Source organism: Ixodes scapularis, unplaced genomic scaffold (assembly GCF_016920785.2).
Source record: "Ixodes scapularis isolate PalLabHiFi unplaced genomic scaffold, ASM1692078v2 PGA_scaffold8__174_contigs__length_109621045, whole genome shotgun sequence".
NCBI classification, from domain to species: domain Eukaryota; kingdom Metazoa; phylum Arthropoda; class Arachnida; order Ixodida; family Ixodidae; genus Ixodes; species Ixodes scapularis.
In genome coordinates, this window is record NW_024609883.1 from 67,824,646 (window position 1) to 67,844,354 (window position 19,709).

General features: G+C 44.4%; 1 protein-coding gene across 2 annotated transcripts; it reads right to left on the reverse strand.

Moving 5' to 3' along the window:
• Positions 1–7,489: 7,489 nt before the first annotated feature.
• Positions 7,490–18,801, reverse strand: LOC120849822 (ras-like GTP-binding protein Rho1). Of its 2 annotated transcripts, none has more exons than XM_042286785.1 (5): positions 18,649–18,801; positions 11,920–12,145; positions 10,395–10,523; positions 9,283–9,468; positions 7,490–7,658 (listed from the first exon to the last, which is right to left on the reverse strand). In XM_042286785.1, the coding sequence occupies exons 2-5, from the start codon at positions 12,100–12,102 to the stop codon at positions 7,620–7,622; spliced, it is 537 nt and encodes a 178-aa protein (XP_042142719.1). In that variant the 5' UTR covers positions 12,103–12,145; positions 18,649–18,801; the 3' UTR covers positions 7,490–7,619. The 2 variants fall into 2 exon arrangements, with proteins under 2 accessions (XP_042142719.1, XP_042142718.1); XM_042286784.1 differs by having other exon boundaries at positions 10,395–10,595; positions 18,649–18,798.
• Between the last annotated feature and the right edge of the window lie 908 nt (positions 18,802–19,709).

A 19,709-nucleotide genomic window follows, 5' to 3' on the forward strand; every position in this document is an offset into this window, starting at 1 on the left:
TTCCAGAGCTCGATGTCTAGATGCGTGGTTTTGAGTCATGTTGGTGGGGCGACCGTGTCTGTACAGGAACGAGCTTCTTCCGCGTTGTGTAGGTTTTCTTCTTCGTTCCTATCTTTATTTGTGCGCGAGCGCTCGAAACAATGGCCAGAGCTTCTTTCGCTGCGGAATGTGGTGTTCGCAAGTACAACACGGTAGAGGTCAGGTCTTGGAATTGGTGAGATCGGAATGCTAGGTTATCGAAAGACCTAAATATAGCTTTGAAGAAAAGAAAAGACAAATAACAAATATAGTTTTATAGATGACTGCAAACAAAGCATCCGACAAAGAGGACAAAGGACAAACAAATCTTCAAAGAGAGCGGAAACATGGCCGCCGCCGTTTTTCCGCTCGTGTGAGCAAGCACTAGCAACTTCGAGCCTGCCCAAGCTACGTTCACACGCATGCTCCACGTGTTTGCACGTATGGGGCACCAGTCGGGACGCCATGTTCGCAAACGTCTAAATGACCCCGCAATAGCGGTGTAGTTAATTTAGAATGGATGTTCTCCCGTATGGGAAATCCCCATACCAAAGCAATCTAACTAAAATTTCAAATTCTCGCGTTTTTTTTTTTTTTTTTTATTTGCCCGCGGCAACGAGTGAGCGTGCGACTTATTATTAGGATTGCCCATCCAAAAATAGGCGCCAGTGATATATTAGAGAGTTTTAGAATAGGGGGCCCCAACGCTTTGGGTAACCCAAAGCTTTGGGGTACCCAACGCAACGACACCTCACGCAGCGTGCTTATAGAATAGGGTTTGTGACGACGCAACGCGGCACGCTCGCCTTTTTCGCATGCAACGCCATTACGGACAACGAACGAACTTCTTAACAGTGAAAAATTATTAAAACGCAAAACATTTCCGCCGAAACGACACTTTATTGTGGCTTGCGGCTCAAGTAATAGGGAGGGTAACACCAGTTGGAACGGCACAGCAAGGCCCATCTGCCGACCGTCTCTGAATCAAAAGATTTACTTCTCTGGTCAACAAGAGAGTGCACGCCCTCAAATACCAGGCTATCATGTGAGCCAATGGAACTATCTGAGAACTGGACGGGCCATTCCCCGGTCACAGGCACGACGCTGGTAGGTGTAGCTTGCTGTTAGCTCATCCTGTAGCTGAAGCAGCATGACAGTTATAGAGAGTTTTATAATCGGGGGTCCCAAAGCTTTGGGGCCCCAAAGAACTAGGGGCTCAGCACTGCGCATGCGTAGAACCCAAACTCCGTTTGGGGTTTTGGGTTGGCTCGCGCCCCCAACGTGAAATTCGAGAAATAACGTGGGGCCCCCAATTGCTTGGGGCCGGGTTGTATATAGGCAAACATGGCGGCGCCCTTTTCACTCGCTTCGGTACAAATTCGTCATGGTCGCTGCAGTATTAGCCAATTTCATTGCCAATGAATAGTGCAACCGGCTTTCGCTTTGCTTAATCTCGCTCAAGTCACAAAGAATGAGCGGTGGGATCGCCCCATTTTAAAGATCGTACCTGATTCTGGCCGTTCCTAAGCCTAAACATACGTCGTAACTGTTGACATGGTGACGTATTGCTACTCCGCGGCTAAAGGCTCGTTCACACAGACCCGTTTCTTTCTTTTTTTTTTCACGTTAAGTTACGAAAAGTAACCGGGAAATCTGTCATTCGTGTTAAACTCTGCCAGCAGCAGGTCGACCCGGTCGCGGATGGCCCGCGTGGGGAAATTTCTTCCGAATGCTTCGGGGACCCTTTCGGCCATTCAAGTCCATCTCCTGGAATGGAATGAGTTAGTGGCATACATTTCGCGTAGCACATAAATGTCATCGTCGATCGAGAAGCGAACGCGCGGAAGCCTTCTCTTCCTCCATCCAAGGCCTCGAACGAGTCGAGGCCTTGGATCGGCCTCGACTCGTTCGGCCATCCCATTTCGGGTGTAGCCGAAACAATCCAATCCGTAGCGCTCTAAGTTCGCGCTTGTTCTCGTAGTAACATTGAGAGTTGAGCTAGCTTGTACATAGAAGACATACCTAAAACAGCGCACAAGTACAGGAGGAAGATAACAAAACACAGGAAGGGGCGCTGACTCCCAACTTATGTATTGTGAAAGAAAGAGAAAGAGGAAGCTTCAGATATGAAGCCCACGTTGTTGTTTTTCTTTCTTCTTTTTTCTCATATTTTTTTTCTTCGTGACCTTATAATGCCAGTTTTCTCCTTTTCTACTGCAACTTAGTAATTTATATGTTTTTATTCTTTCTTCTTTATACCTTGTTTGTGCGCGTGGGCTTCATGACTGAAGCTTCCTCTTTCTCTTTCTTTCACAATACATAAGTTGGGAGTCAGCGCTCTTTCCTGTGTTCTATTTTCTTCCTCCTTTGCTTGCGCGCTGTTTTAGGTATGGCTCGTTCTCGATATTTTTGGGAGTGCGCTTTGACCATATGCAGCCGAAGATTTTGGCCTTCAACTATGCCGAGACTGAGACGAACGCGAGCGCGCATACTCTGCGGGCAGTTGCACTATTTAGATCTGAGCTGGAGCGACTTTGAAGCCTTGTTTTCAAGATGCAGGTATCGTGCCACCGAGTAGCAATACGTTGCCATGTCAACGGTTACCGCGTATGTTTAGGCTTAGAAACGGCCAAAATCGGGGACGATCTTTAAAATGGGGCGAGCCCACTGCTCATTCTTTGTGGTTTGAGCCAGATCAAGCAAAGCGAAAGCCGGTAGCACTATTCACTGGCATTTAAATGGGCTAATACTGCAGCGACCATGACGAATTTGCTCCGAAGCGAGCAGAAAGGGCGCCGCCATGTTTGCCGACGCAACCCGACCCCAAGCGCCAACCCAAAGCCCCAAACAGATTTTGGGTTCTGCGCATGCGCAGTGGTGAGCCCCTATTTCTTTGGGGCCCCCAAGCTTTGGGGGCCCCTATTCTAAAACTCTCTATTGTGAGGGTATTACAACGTCATATTTTCAATAAAAAAATTTAAACTTGGCTCAATCATTTTCAGACCAATCCGGGGAGCCTAGAATGCGTCGTGCGGGCATTATGCATCCACCGCATTATAATTCGTTATGATTGCTTACGAACTTACGAGGAGCTTGAGGGAGTTTCGAATGCATCGCCCTTACAACACACTCGTGTGCTCTCCGGACGTATCTGAAGGATCGAGAATAGTTCAGATTTATCCAGGAGTCGAGTGCGTGAGGGGCGTGTTTTAATTAGAAGTTTGCATGGGTTCTGCCTCTTCCGAGGGTGCGTGTAAGTCCTTGAGTTCTTCGTGCTCTTGAATTGCGAGGAGCATTGCAACTTCATGGTAACTGAACTAATTGACGTAAGTTATAATGTCCAAGTAATCTACATATTTCGCGATGCAAAAGACGTGAAGAAGAGGAGCGGGTACTGAGGTACTGAAGAGTGCAGCGAAAACGGGCTCGGCCTGGCGGCCGGAATGTGAAAAGGAGGAGATGAGATTATATGCACGTGGTTGGAGTTAAGATGTCTTGTTGTCTGGCGGGCTATCAATGTCAATGAGGATTCGAACTCTCAGTAAGCTTGCGGCTCTGAAATCAGGGTCGGAGCTATCTTTTCGAGTGACACGGAAAGATAATCACTGGTGAACCCCTAGAAAACAGTCTCTGCTTGGACATGCCGCAAAGCAGTGGTTCTCAACCATTGATGTTTCGCAGACCCCCTTTAGATCAGCGCAGATAGTGAAGGACCCCGTTTGTGTTGAGGGAAAGAGAAAGGCATAAATTAATTATGATAATGATTTATTGAATGGATATAAGTTAACTAAGGGCTAACTAAGTAGACTTATTAAACTGCCGATGGTGATATTTTTAAATCCAGATACAGCTCCCATTCACATACCTTGTTCCTGATTGAATCCACCCCAGCAAACTCGATTGAAACTTGATTCATATTTGATTTAAACTTGATTTAAGTTTAGTTGAAACTTTATTCAAATATGTATTCGTATCCAACCTAGGTCATCAATGTTTCTACTCATTTTACGTGCTATAGGCTTGTCTGTACACCTGAGCCTCGGCCGCTTGATCCCATGAGCGGATCGAAGGATCGTACTTGGGCATTCGTGGAGAAACATGAACTCCCCAAAGGCCATGCACAGCGTGCTTTTGACTGCCGCAGAATTTTATTAAGGCATCTTCTTTAATAAACGAGTTTTGATGGAGATGTTAGCACTGGCTGTGCAAGGCCAGGTACTCCATAATACTAAACATTGGTGCCAGACCTTAGGGGCAGTATGCGCACGTTACCGGAAATACCAGATGAGCCAAAATTCAGAACAAAAGACTGAATCTGCGTCCTGTCTATGAGAAAAGGATTACCTGTAGGGAAGATGGTATATGCTGAAACCAAAACGGTCTTGCTCATGCCTCGGAGCTTCACGGACTCGGAACTCATTTAACAAAAATATAAAACAATTAAAAATGTAGTTCCCTTCAGAGGAGCGAAGAAAAATTAAAGACTTAACCTACATGACACCAATCAGACCTATAGTAAGGGTAACTGGTTCAGGCATCTGCCTTTTTAGTGCAGCCGACTGCTTTACGACCGCTTACGATTGCTGATGTCGAGATGCTACTACGCGTCACCATGGCAACGAGAAGCGACACAACAAATCCAAACCTACGCTCCCCAAGCATCGTAGAAAACCTTAAATTGCAATCATGAGTGCCATTTTGCTCTACTAAAAACGCGAACTGACTTAGCGCAATGTTCCCTTTTCTGAAAGATATATTAAAAAAGAGGCGTAACCCAAAATTTAATCATGCTTTTTATGAAATAAAAAAAAAGCCATGCTAGATTGTACTTTTCAGGGTTTCCGGGGAGGCATAGTACGCGTAAGTTGAGTTTGCGCCATAAGATGACGATATAAATATCCATATTTGTGCCCTTTTAAGTGTTTTCTATTATCTATTTCGCAAATCGCGATGGCTGCAATCAGTGTGCCTCTACACTATAAAGAAAAGAAAAAAAAATCTGGTCGTAAAAGAACCTTCAGGGGTTCGTCGGCTTGTCTATATTTTGCGCCCTAAAAAGTTTCTTTAAGCACCCCCTAAAAGGGTTGTTTGTGAGAAACCTACAAGGGGTTATTTAGAGCGTAGCTTTCAGGCGCCCGTTTCCGGCTTGAGCGGCGTCGCCGTCGGCGTCGGTGTAACCGCAAGTTGCATTATGGAACGTTTCCCAAAATGACGTCACTTGTGACGTCACGCGTGACGTCACGAGAAAGGAGGTGGAGGATGAGGGAATTCTTTCCGCTAAATTTAGCGGCAAAAAAGTTTCCGCTAGATTTAGCGGGAAAATTTCCCCACTAAAATTAGCGGCAATAATTCCCCGCTAAATTTAGCGGACAAAATTCCCTTCCAAATAACTCGGAAAAATTACCCTGATAAATTTATCGGCAAAAATTCCCCACTAGATTTATCAGAAAAATTTCCCCGCTAAATTTAACGGGAAAGTTTTTTCCGCTGAATTTACCGGGAAATGTAGCGAAAATTTCCCGCTAAATGTAAAGGGAGGAGGAGAGGAGTGGCACACCCTCCCTTCCGTACCATCCTCCTGCTCCTCTTCAAGAGCTGTGCTCCAATTCGACATTATAGGGAGTTGTAAACGTCTTTCTTTTGATGTGAAAGAGTTCTTCATGCCCAGCTTCCTTAGAGCTCACGGGGCGTCAAAAAATCTCTCAGAAACAGATTTTTTTTTAAAGTACTGTTGAAACGTTTGGTCAGATCCGTCGGTTTCACTGTGGATACTCGTAGAACCGGCAGGTAAGCATGGTTTTAGTAATGGTCAGCTTCTCAGCGCGTACCAAGTCACTTTTTATACTTCGAATAATTACGTTCATAAAATATATTTTTATGAAAACGCCAGGCGAATTCATTTATTTTGCTTTAAGGTAATAAACACAAATACGCCCTAAAAAAGACAGATATCCCGCGTACCTATAGTGCTCTGGTGACATTTTGATCTCTCCAAATTTATGAAAGGTTGAAACTCAAATCAAAAACATTTTAAACACACTTCAAAAAGAAGAAAAAAAAGAAAGGATAGGTGGGGTAATTAATTTGATTAAGCTCGGACGAATTACCCCTGGGTTTCTTTTAAATCTAAACCAATCATACACATTTCGCTGCTGTGGAATAGGGTTGGCCTATTTCCAATCAATGAAGAGTGCGCAAAACACGCCGCACTCCACTTTCAATACATATACTTATAACCCTTCGGCTGAAAAAAAGAGAAAAGAATGGAGCGATTGGGAAGCGTAGAAGTTAGCGTTAATTTCAAATATTTCACAGGATAATCGGTAACAAATGCGCTACACTTTCACGCTTTTCCGCTTAGTATGAAAAACTGTTTGCTTTGAACGATATATAAACTGCACAAATATAAAAACGACTCTGGATGATCCATTTGGCGTTCCGCGCATTGGAGGCGGTCAGAAGTCTTTTCTTACGATAATTAACAACAACACTTGGTCAGTCACTACGTTGAAGGGGTTGTAATTTCCACATCATAAGTCATTTTTATGCAGGCCCTAAGAAGTCTGGAGGTTCTATATACTTTCCCGTGAAGCACCTCGGTGAGACGATTGCTGCAATCAACGGAGGGGTTTTCGGCGAATGAAAAAGCTGTAAGTCTCATAAAAAAAAAAAAAAAAAATACAGGAAAATTTACGTTGCGTCAATGAGCGCGATGAAACGTCATGGTCAATGTCACATCGCAGACTCTTTTTTAAATGTATAAAAAGTTTGTATAAAAAGTTTTTTAAATGTATAAAAAGTTGCTATTCGCCGAGTTCCCTCCTTAAACGACAGCACGAGGCTCCTTCACACACACACACACGCACACGCACACGCACGCACGCGCACACACGCACGCACACACACACACACACACACACACACACACACACACACACACACACACACACACACACACACACACACACACACACACACACACACACATATATAGGTTTAATTCAACATGTCTAAGTTATACGGAAACCGCGACGTTTCGAAGGGGGACCCTTCTTCCTCAAGCGAGACTTGAAAAGTCCCGTATATATATATGCAGGGCCGACTGGATGCTCCCGCTGGTCATTATTCCGGCAGCCCTTTAATACAAACCCTCCGAATTATTCAAGGCTGCGAGTATATAAAAAAAAAAAAAAAGATCGAAGAAGGTTAATTTGTGAAGAAACAAAACTCTGCAACAGGCATAGAGGTTTCTGAAGTAACCTTGCATGAAGTGGTGCATATATGTTTGTTCTGAACATATTTTTGCAAAGGTGGGTAGGGTGACTTTAATCTACGCCCATGAACACGCTTTAAAAAATGCGTATTGACATACCTTTTCCTGAGTGTCAAGTTGTCTTTTATGTCTTCATAAAATCCTGACAAGTTTTTTTTTTTTTTTTTTTTTATTACAACGTCATTCCCAGATAAGAAACTTGATTAATGATTTATTCTCTATGTCATGGATCGAGAGGAGAGCTCTCGAGTGATCAATGGAGTATGCGTGAAGATGTCGATGAATCTCGAGGCGCTGAATTACATGTTTTCCGCTTCTTCGTTTGTAGCTATAAAAGAGTGCACCGCAAAGTCTTCTTGTACTTTACCTGAAAATCAATAAAAAAAAAGGCAAAATGACATATTAGGTGAGATCGAAAACGCCTTACAAACCAATAAATTACATTTACTGCATTGAAACGTTTTGTTCACTCGTTCACGCACCGCTATACGAATTTCAGCAATAGACGGATGGACGAGGCTGAAGCCTGTAAATCGGGCGGCGATTTGCGTCACCTAGCCAGTACTTCCTTTTTTTTTTAGCAAAAGTGGGCGTCGTTTAGTGATTGCTGTGCTGATAATTCGAGATAGTTTGATCATGCCACCCTGTCCCGGCCCGAAAGTCACCGACAACACTCATACCTTTCCTGTCCTGAAGCAAATAAAGACATTTTCTAACTATTGGATGCAAGGACTGCGCCAGCGTTCGGCGTAAACGCGGGTCTGCTCGTATCAAGAACGAGTGCTGCGTCAGCATGCGGCGATGACTCGGATCCAATCACACGCTTTGTGCCCAAGGGTGGATGAATGTTAATGGCTATACCCCTTGTAACGGGCGGTAGCTAGCGCCACCTAGCCTAAGTCTAAAAAGACAAACATGATTTGGCGTCCGCCAATGTTGCTTGATGGGGTTTCGAAATGGGTTTGTGGTGTTACGCAAATGGCCTACTAATGATAAGTTTCTGGTTTCTCGATACTTCTAATATATCTGTCAGCCTCCACATTTGACAGATTAATCGACTAGGGTAACTGACTGGTCGGTTAAAAATGTCGCCTGGCTTAGACGTTTTGCCAAATGCAATGAATGTGCGATAACACTTGACTGGGATTTCAGCCAGCACATTCTATCGGCATTTAGCGGATATACCCCCCCCCTCCCTAAATTTAGCGGTGAAAGTGCGACCTCATGTCACACGACACTGTGACGACAGGGTACACTGGAAAGTCAAATGTCACCATAATGATTTGCCCGCTTAATTTAACGGGGAAATTGATGTCGCCTGACATGACCTCATGTGATGTCAGGTCACGTAACGTGACCACAGCGCGTGACCTCAGGTAACGTGACGTCAGTGTATCACGAGACAACCCAACTTGCGAATGTGACGTCGATTTTCTTACTACATTTAGCGGAGAATTGATGTCCCAGGACATTGCGACGCCTTAGGTGAGACCAACGCGAGCAAGGATGGCCCGTAAAGCTATATTGCGTAGCGAGGAATTTTCTTTTTTTTTTTTTTTTGGAGGGGGGGGGGGGGGAAGGGGGTTGAGGTGGCAGGGATGTCCATGACTTGGGGTGCGGAGTGGAGTAGGGGCTATCAGAATGCATGTGCCTTGGTTTCGGGGGGGGGGGGGGGGGGGGGGTAGGCTGATGAAGCCCCATAAGCCCACCCCCCCCTCCCCCCCGCTCCCACTCCCTGCTACGCCGCTTCCATGGATGGTTGGGATACATCTATCGCTTTAAAACGTAATCAGTACAGAGCCCTAGTTTTGACCAGTTAGAATCCAAGTTGGTTAAGGCACTGGAGTTCAAAGACGACTGTAATTAAAAAAACTATAAATAAAAAAGAACAGGTAGAGTTTTTGCTTGATGTGAGCCCTTGTGTTAATTAACTTGATAACATCTTAAAAGCGTCATTTAGGCGGTGAAAAATTCTCGAGGCGACGACCCACGCTTTGCAAGGACGCCTTGATGGCGGCGTCGAAGACCTCAGGAATATTCTGCCGCGTGAGGGCGGAGCACTCGACGTAAGCCGAGGCCCGTATCCGCTCGGCAAGGGACCGGCCTTCTCGAGTCGACACCGGTGGCTTGTAGTTGCGGGGCCGGACCTCGGGCACCATGTGGCTCTCCCTCAGATCCTGCGTGTACAGTGGAACCGGAATGAAAGTCGATACCGAAGGAACTTTTGAAGTGAATGCATACGGCGAGCAAGCGTTCTAAAAATACGTCTTTGAGGCATCGGAATGTCAAAAAAGGCAACACGTGGACCGTGCAGGGAACGCGCGATGACGACGCAGCCAAGAGTGCGCTCTCATCGGTTGAGGTCGTGCGGAAATACGTTTATACCTAAGAATACAGTCTGCCATGTGGCGCTGGGTATGGTGAAACGTCATGCCACAGCACAGAGTGTTTTTTTTTTTAGTCTGTAGATATATTTTTTGTCTCGTTCTTCGCCTAGCTCTCTCCGTAGATTGCAGCGGTCCAATGCATCATACCAAATATTCTACAGACATTGCCCACTGTCCGAAGCGCGTCTCTTCCTTGTGTGACTGTCCTGCCACATTGGTTATTCAAAAACTGCCTGCAGACATGTTCGGAGCGTAAGTACTTCTTCATCGTATCTGCAGCAAACACAGTGTCTTTTTTTATACATATATATACTGTGGAATGTTGTTAATTTGAACCCGAGGGGGACCTGAACTTTGTTGGAATAATGAAAATTTAAAATTTTCTGGAGTTTCCTTCCTAGAAACACATAGGACGGGACCTGCATGTTAGTTTGAATTATCTGCGAGTTTCAATTAAGAGAGTTTAAATTAACAAGAATCCACTGTATAAGGTACGGCTCCTTATGATCAGTGTGAACGCAACTTAGCACGAACTATATTGCCTCAAACCTCAGCGTACAACCAGTGTTCTATCGCGTTTTAGTTGGCTGCTTGCGAGTTCGTGCAGCAGGTTCATTTACCAAAGCTACGAGGTGGCACCTGTAGCCTTCCCTGCAGTGTGCACAATAATACAACTGTATTTTTTTGTCTTTGAAGAATTGGCGGGCTCCACGTACCAGCTTGTTTCCCACGAGCACGATGGGCACCTTGGGCAGGTAGTGCCGGATCTCTGGCTCCCACTTGAACTCGACGTTGACGAAGCTGTCCCGGTTGTCCAGCGCGAAGCACACCAGGACCGCGCTGGCCTGGGAGTACGACAGGGGCCTGAGTCGGTCGTAGTCCTCCTCGCCCGCGGTGTCCCAGAGCGAAAGCCGCACCTATATATAAGAGCACGTCCGAGATCAGAACGAAAGAGGTTGGGAAACATGGGCGCAAGAAGGGCTTCTGGTATCTGGCAGTTTAGTCTTCTTGCAACGCAATCTTACAGGTTTGAATATATTCCATAAAACCAGAACCAAAACGTCTGATATATTTTTGTATAAAAGGTATATTTTCAAAGTACACCTACGCTCGGTAAGACCTGGCTACGACGTTTTAGCCTGGAAACTTCGAACTATCGTTATTTGTTTCGTGACTACCGCATAGAATGTGTAACTGAGATGAAGTGGGCCAGTGACCGGCTGGCAATATCAACCCTGAGGAGACATCTGGGATTAAAAGTAGTTCCATGTACTAAAGTGAAAAGGGTGCTGACATCAAGATTTCTAGGGTAAAAGAGTGGGAAAGTTTAAATAGATAGCATGGGTCCAACTAATAGTTCGTTCGAAATATTTCTTTGTCTACATTAAAGTGATCATATTGATTATTAAAGATGGCGTTCTAGCTATCATTTAAAATTAAACGTTGGTGTCTTTTCAATAGAGATAAGGGTGTCTGTAAAAACTATTAAAAATGTGTCAAGACGGACGAACGAGAATTGAATATCACAAAATATGTCCCGCAGAGCAATACTGTTCGCTCGTTTTGGCTTCACAAAGTTCATAGGATAATGCTATGCTGTGAATATCTAGGCAGTCTTCAAGAGCTACTGGAAACTGTTTAATAAAAACGTTTTTTGACGATGCGCGAGAATAACAAAACAAACTATAACGAACTTCGATACGCCTTTCATCGTTTGACAAAGAAAGTAGTATTATGCCTTTCTCATATCTCCGTGATAAAATGATAGAAACAAATACCGTAATTCCAAGAAAAATGTCATAGAAAAATCATCAGCAACAAAAAGTAATGTTCCCATTTCCACTTTTAGTCTTCGGTGATGTAACAATCGAATTCGGTGCCTACCTTGTCTTCAACTACGAAAATACGAGAGGAATGTCAGATTATAGGCTTCATGTTGGCTTCGTAAACTGAAATAGCAAAAAAAAAAGTTTAAGGCGATAACTATACTCCACTTTATCCTACGATGAACCGCAGCGGTAGCAGCGAGACATCCAACCAATCCAGTGCTGTCATCGTACCACGTGCCTACTCGCAACCCCTTGAGGATCACGTGACATTGACACGGCATTGGATTGGTTCCCGCGATAGCTCGTTGTGCCTTCTGCTGTCTGTCGTAAGGCGAAACGGACTGTATAGTTTTCTCAGAGGTCCGGTATAGTTAAGAAACCTTCAGAAACAATAAGGGCTCGCTGCGCACACCCTTTGTTGGCACCACTGTACGATTGAGCTGTACGTCTCGAAGACGGTGGGCACGTAGCTGGTGGGGAATTCCTCGCTGCAGTAACTGATGAGGAGGCAGGTCTTGCCGCAGCTGCCGTCGCCCACGGCCACCAGCTTTCGGTCCACGGGCTGATCTCCGTCCGCCATCTTCGTTTTCGTCATGATCACCTTCCGTGTTACGAAGAGCAGTGATCACACGCTGTTCCTGGATGCACCAAAAGCAACACAGAAGTAGTGTTATCGCGCCCCGCCACTCGACTCGGTCGTCTGCGTCGCCGTCTGCCGTTAACCCTGGCAATCTTCTTGGCCCTATTTTTTACAGCAAGGGAGCTACGCTTTGTAATTTTACAAGAGAAAAACGACCTGAGAAATATACCTTTCACGAAAAATTTGGATGTCTACGTGCAGGCGTTGATTTTTACGGCTCATTTTAGATCGAGCCTCGGAATTGCAAACATCATATATATACATATATATAACGGGCATGGTGGCGGGAGGCCGAAGGCGTGGGTATAAAACTGAGAAGAAAAAAACCCTTAGTGAAAAACAGCAACAACGGACGATTTAATCTTCGACGTTTCGGCCGGAGTCCGGCCTTCGTCAGGAAGAACCTTCCTGACGAAGGCCGGACTCCGGCCGAAACGTCGAAGATTAAATCGTCCGTTGTTGCTGTTTTTCACTAAGGGTTTTTTTCTTCTCAGTTTTATATATATATATATACAGGGTGTCTCATAGGACGCAGGCCAAATCGCTCCTGCGAAAACTACTCATCGCAGCGAAAAAAGGTTTGTGGCGTTTTGGTCCTGGGCCAGGGGCCCATCTAGGAAAATTATTAAAGTTCGGGATAATTAAGTTGTTAATTATTTTTGCGTAATTAACTTTTTTTTAATATTGTGTTTAAGGGCATGGTTTCAATTAGAAAATTGCTCAGCATCGTCGAAAAACAGTAAATAAAAAAAGTTGCAGAACGATAGAAGGCACGCGAAGCATTTTACGGCTTTCTGAAAAACCGTACAAATTCGACGGGTTTTAAAGTTTAAATAAATAACAATCTAATTATCCCGTACTTTAATAATTTTCCTATATATGCCCCTGGCCCAGAACCAGAACGACATAAGCCTTTTTTGTTGCGGCGCGTAGTTTTCGCAATATCGAATTTGTCCACCTTTCGTGAAACACCCCGTAGATATATATATATATATATATATATATATATATATATATATACGGCATAATCGAAAATATACAGATGAATGAACCGTACTTAATTGAATGATTCAATGTTTTACGAAACCGCTGAAAGACAACATAAACGGTGGAGCCGGGATTTGAATTCGGGGCCTCCCAACGTCCGGTTGAGTGTGCTAAGCACTCCACGACTGCACCACTCCACCTTGACTTTCTTCCGTTTCCTACCTGTCTTTGTAATGCACAGAAAAAGAAATGTATCCAATCAGTGGTGTTCTGGAAGCACACGCCGCCGCGTGGAACGTGGTACGATGCTTGCTAGCACGTAGTGCTCATTATGCTCTAGAAATCCTCTCACTGCTAGTCTCGTCACGTGTACATGTATTTTTTTATGAGATTTAGAGACACGGCATCATCATAATCTGCGAGAATCAAGAGCCACATTTGAACACATCACGTGCGATGATAACAAGTGCAAGTGATATATTCAAACGTGGCTGCACCATGCCGCCACCTTTGAGTTCAAAAGGGTGCATGGTGCACCCTTTTGAACTCTTCAATGCTTCCGTCTTACACGCTAAGGGGACTTCCGGAGGTTGCCCCTTAGCGTGTAAGACGCCTCAACGACGCCGGTCTCTAGGCGTCGTTGAGACGGCCATGGTTTCGTGTGCGTCTGGCCGTTTTGTATTTTGCGATTTTTCTTTTTGAGCCAGAGGATCATGCTAATGAAACCCGGGTTCGCGACTCAATTGCTCTTTATTTGAATGACATTGTCGCTGAAAATGCGTTAGAGTGTTGAAAATTAAGGTTAAAACGATCCTTCTTCGCGTGCGAGCATGGGAGCGGATAAAGAGAAAAAGAAGAAGTCGAAGTAAACCATCCACCAAAACTACATCATCCTGTTCCTTTTCCCTGAGTGCGCTCTCAAGGCGCAATAAGAGGACGTCGCTAACGTCACCGCCAAAAGTAGCGTCATGCTCGACTTGACAGGGTCTATGTTTCACTTAGTCTTGTCCCGCTATGTGACTACTACGTTCAACCTCTTTTTTTTTAGTGATCATGAACTAATTATTTTCACCCTTGGTAAAAAAAAAAAAGTTAAAAAGTTAAGGAGGGAATGGTTGCTTTTGGAAGTAAACAGTAGGCTTATGAAGGATGAAGTTTTTAAATCTAAAGTGTATGAATTAATTATGAAATGTTACGAGGACGACACGAGAATGTGGTGTGCCAGGTGGAAACTTTTCGAAGAAGTAAAAGTTAACGCAGTTGAAAGCAGCAGTGTCCTTAATTATCAGAAACACAAGAAAAAAAAGATCTGCGCCGTCAATTGCCTTTGTTTTTAATCGAAGAAAGTGCGAAACCGAGTAAATTTGTACAAGAAATAAGAGATATCAAGAACCAACTTGAAATAATAGAATGTGAAAGATATAGAGGGGCTATCGTGCGCAACATTGATCATGAGCACACGGTCCCAGAGGCTATGGATGGGCGAAATACCTACGAGGCGGGCGCTGAGCGACGAGAAAAGGTATGCCCAGCGTTCGTTGATAAGAAAACGATCGAGTGAGCGTTCGTTGATAAGAAAACGATCGATCGAGCGTTCGTTGATTCTTATACCGATTTGATGGGTCAAAGAGTACCAAAAGATGCCGGTTTCGACGCCGAGTTTTTGTCGCTCATGCCCACGCTTGAAGAGCATGTTCAAGAAAGTTTTGAATAGCCGATCAGCGTCCGCGAGCTTGAAGGTGCCTTAGACGAATTAACCGCGGGCAGAATGCCTGGGCCGGATGGCCTCAGTGACGTTTTGTACGAGGCGCTATCGGAAGCGTATTGCATAAGTAAGTTACAGCCATCCTTTTTGAAAAGCCACACTGTCCTCCTTCCAAAAGTTGATGACCTTGTGAAGCTACTGTCTGTTGACTCTTACAGGCCAATAAGTCTGACTAATGCCGACTACAAAATTTACACAAAAGTCCTGGCTAGACGTTTGCATAGATTTATAAAAGACCTTGTGGGACCGCATCAGATACGTGGTATGAAAGGCCGAACTATTTTTACCAACATACATATATGGTAAGGAGCATTCTAAAACGTTGCGACGCCTTCAACGGAGATTCTATATTGCAGCTAGATCTGGACAAGGTATTCGATCGTGTGTCGCATGACGTATGTTTCTTTAATTTGGAGCATGCTAATGTAGGGTCTGTGAACTTAGACGGGTTAAGAATGGTATACGAAAAATGTTCGATGTCAATCATTCTAAATAAGAACGTCAGTGAAAGTGTACAGGTCCGGTCTTCTGGAAGGCAAGACTGTCCAATGTCTCCCCTGCTGTTTCCGATTTACTTGGAACCCTTTTGTTTTACTGATTAACTGAATAAAAATGACAGTATACATGGTTTTAGGTTACACTCTTGCGAAGTAAAAGTTATTTTGGTATGCACATGACGTTGCTGTTTGTTGTGTCGACCAAGACAGAGTTCATGAAGTAGTCAGCGCAGTGCCTCCTCCTTTTGAATGAAAACGGGTAGTGCTATCAACTGGGGCAAAAACGTAAATCTCTGGCACGGTAACTCTAGGCCACCGCACCCGATGATCTTGTGAATGTTCACTGGACAGCCTTACCTGCGAAGTACCTCGGGGTGCCACTCGAGCACCACCGGGACAGCAGGTAATTATGGAGTGGAGAGACGGAGAGGGTAAGGGCCAAAGCGGAGAGCTGGAAGGGCAGAGACTTCTCCATGTTTGCGCGCGCTACCGTTTGTAATTTATTTCTAACTGCTAAAATTTGGTACATTTTGCAAGTGCTGTGTATGCCGCGTCTCAACGTGCAGAGACTGCACTAATTTTTAGCTGTTTTCACCTGGAATTCGAGCTGAAAGCGTTCTGCTCGTACAATTATTTTCCGTTGAGTTGGTAATGGTGGTCTAGGATTGGACCTATTTATTTCTACGACAAATTGCGCCTAGGTTGGGGTATTTCTGTGACCAGAAAGGTTGATTTTTTTGTACTGTTATGCAGGTGCGATTGAATTGTGCACTTCCTGAGTTTGTGGTGTCGTCTTGGGATCAACTACGTTGCAGTGTACAAAGTTATTTGTGTGAAGTCGTGCTTTCTTTTAGAATACTCAAGGTGCGCTTTTCCTTAGAGTATCTCAGTTCAGTTTCCTGAAAACGATTACATAAAGATTTAATAGATGTACTGTGGCCGATAACTCCCTATAGGTTATTGTACTGTTAATGTCCAGGCCTGGATGTGCTTAATAGGGTGAAGAAAATGCCAATCAAACCTTCGGTGAAATCGTTTTTTTTTTATTTTAATTGCTTTGCGACGCATTTCTTGTAAAAACGTATCTAGAAGAGACAGGTGTTTTTGTACCGTGGTCAATGAATTGCATCCTCTGCAAGAAACATGAGACAATAGAGCGCGTACTTATTGAGTGTTCGGACGCGGTGTTTCATTGGGACATTTTTCAGCGCACGCCGAAGAAGGATCTACCTTTAACTGCGCACGGCATCCGCCTTTTGCCCCTGGAAAACGAGGGAGGACTTCCTATACTATATGTGCATACTTCTCGGCCTCCGCAGTCTGTAGAGGACAAGAATGATTGTTAATAATGCTGATGTGAGTACCAAAACAGTAACAGAAAATTTAATCGGAAGTGTGGCATATATTTGTGAGGTATACCGTGCACTCTCGGGGCCCCCTGATTGGTTGCCAATACTAGATGAGTTGGTGTGTTTAAAAATATTTAATTGCACTCGCACCCGCCGCTAAGTGGCTGATTCGCTCTGAGGCAACTTTTACGTGTGTGAATTACTGTGTGCTTTTTCTTTTTTTTACCCAGCAATAAAGAAGAAAAAAAAAGTGTAGTGCTGTAGTGGTTAGCTCGCCCAACCGGACATTGGGAGGCCCGGAGTGCAAATCCTGGCTCCGCGGTTTATTTTGGCTTCGGCAGTCTCGCAAAACATTCATTCATTCGAAAAAGTACGGTTAAATTATCTGCATAGTTTCGATATTGTATATATATATATACCAGTGACTTTTGTATGAACGTATGTAACCCACCCCCCGCTGAAATGCCTCACGGCGATTCAGGCTTCTCTGTAAATAAATGAAATAATAAACTAAAACACAGAAGGCGTTTAGAACAAAGGAAAAAGAGTACGTATGACCATCGCCACGCATAACAAATAAGCAGAATATAATACGAAGCAAAATAAGAACAAAATATTGATTTAAATACATTCCCTAACTCACGTCTGGTTTTAACTCTAGACGTACGCGTGAACGAGGTAAACGCCGAATTCATTCATCTGAAAGGTTGTTGCCGAAAACCGACAAGAAAAGATGATGCAGAGGATCACCTGTCATCTCTGCAGGGCTGCTCCTGTTCTCAGACAACTTTTGGTGTGTTAAAACAGGGGAACAAAATGCTTGCTTCAAGGAGAGTGTTGCGAAAACTACTCAACACCGAGGTAAAGTAAAGGTGTCGTTCTTATCCCAGTACTTGAACACGTGGCAGGCCCTGTTAACCGAGCTTGTATCCCCTCCCCCCCCCCCCCCCCCCCCCCTTTCAAGAAAAAAGAAAATATCCTAGGTATCGTTGTCAACTCCGTCGATATTGAATTCCTCTGTTAGTATGAACAGCTGTCCAGATTCCCTAGTAGATGGGATTTTCGCGGAATCCTACGTAAAGGCCACACACCTTGAGATAAGATGGGGCCAAGTTTCTTTGTGTCTATTAATTTTTGTTGATCTGAAAAAAACGTCTCAACCGATTTTCTCCGAAAGTGAACAGCAACGGGGAAAGATTTCACTATTTTTTTTATATTGGTGTGCAAGCAATCTTTTATTTACAAAAATTACAACTTGTTTATATATATAAAAAAAACTGGCCATTACAAAGCCCTATCCTCGTGCAGTGTCCCCTTACTCTAAGCACGTAGTCTTTCCACCCAAGTGCACAGTAAAAAAAAAAAAAAAAGTACAAGAAGTTATTATTACCTGTAGTTTCAATTGGAAATACCCTGCGAACGTCCTAAAAGTAAAGTGCTTGGCCGACTAGCGAATGAACACCAATATTTCTCGATGGTACTAACCGGAAAAACCAATATTTGTTGTCACTTGAAAAAAGTGGAAGTCAGCTTTCTGCATTCTTTTACTGTATAAATAGGTCGTTTTCAAAGGATCTCCCTATAACGCGTGCCCCAGTCTATACCAACACCACATGGCCAAAAGTGTATGTTATTTTAAATTTGGGGTCGTTTTTAACGAAACAAATAAAAGTCGCGTTCGTTCCATCCTCATAACTGAATCGACAATATATCTGAGCACTTCATGTGAAGTCATTTGATGGCCTAGTCTAGATACTTTATCACGAGATTTTTTTTTCTCCGTTGTATCAGTTTGGTATTCACGTAACATAAGTTTACAGTTCTATTTTTATATAGAATTTACGGGACGTTTTTTTAATTTTTTCAGTCGTTACACATTGACGCCACTGATCACTTCATTTACCTTGTTCCAGGCTGTTCGAGAATCCAACTGGGCGGCGGCGTCGCATGGCCAACCTTTCAGCTTGGGCGGCTTGTCGTCTTGGACACCAGAAAGGGCTTCCGCCGAATGAACCCGAAACCCTGTCTGAGAAAAGAAAGTTGATTTCGCTATGTACACAGAACCAAGTCCGGCCTCGCTAACGATATTTCAGTCTGATTACCACTTCCGCTGGCTTCAGCCCACTTCCGGTGATAAGAAGAAGCTCGAGGGCTTCAAGCCACTTCCCGGAAAGCCCCCCCCCTCCCCCATCACTCTCCAAACGGACACCTCATCGCTACGAAGGGGTCTACACGCTCAGAAATACCCGAATGGACACAACAACGCCTGTGCACTGTGCCCACTCCACAGCTACGTTGGGCTAGAAGGGGAGATATATGATGAATGTGCGAGCGAGAGCGCGGGCCCGCGATTCGAGTCAACAGAGCAGAGCGTGATTTATATAAGCGTACCCTGCCAACCCCGCCTGGAATCATCAAAGCATGCGTACTGGAATTTCGACGTCATGACATTGAGATCGAGCAAGACGCAAATTTTCTTTCTTCGTCCGTGTTTTTTAGGCGTAATTTCCACCGTACACAAATTGGAAACGAGTATTGCGTCAACGTTCGACTTGTTTCGCGTGTGTGCGTGCTGGCGAGAGTGCAGTTAGGGCGCTGCTGTGAGCCTACATATTGTAATGGCCCGGTGATAGTGAAACTGAAACATGCATGAAGCGTGGGATTACTTTATGACTCTTAGTGTGTTGCCTCTTGAATAAAGTGCCACTGGCTAAGAGGGCGGGCAGCGAAATTAATAAAGAAGCTGGGATCAAGGCGAATACGCACCGTGTCTCTTTCACGAACCTCGTACAGGATCTGACGGACATCGAACTGTAACACTACGCTGGAATGATTCGCCCGTTAGGATGTTATTTTTGGCGCGTTGCCTCTGCAACGGGAATATATGTGGTATGGTCGCGCCTGCATTGACGAGCTTCCTGTCGACGTCGTTCGAGCGTGCAATAATAAGTGTACTGAAATAAC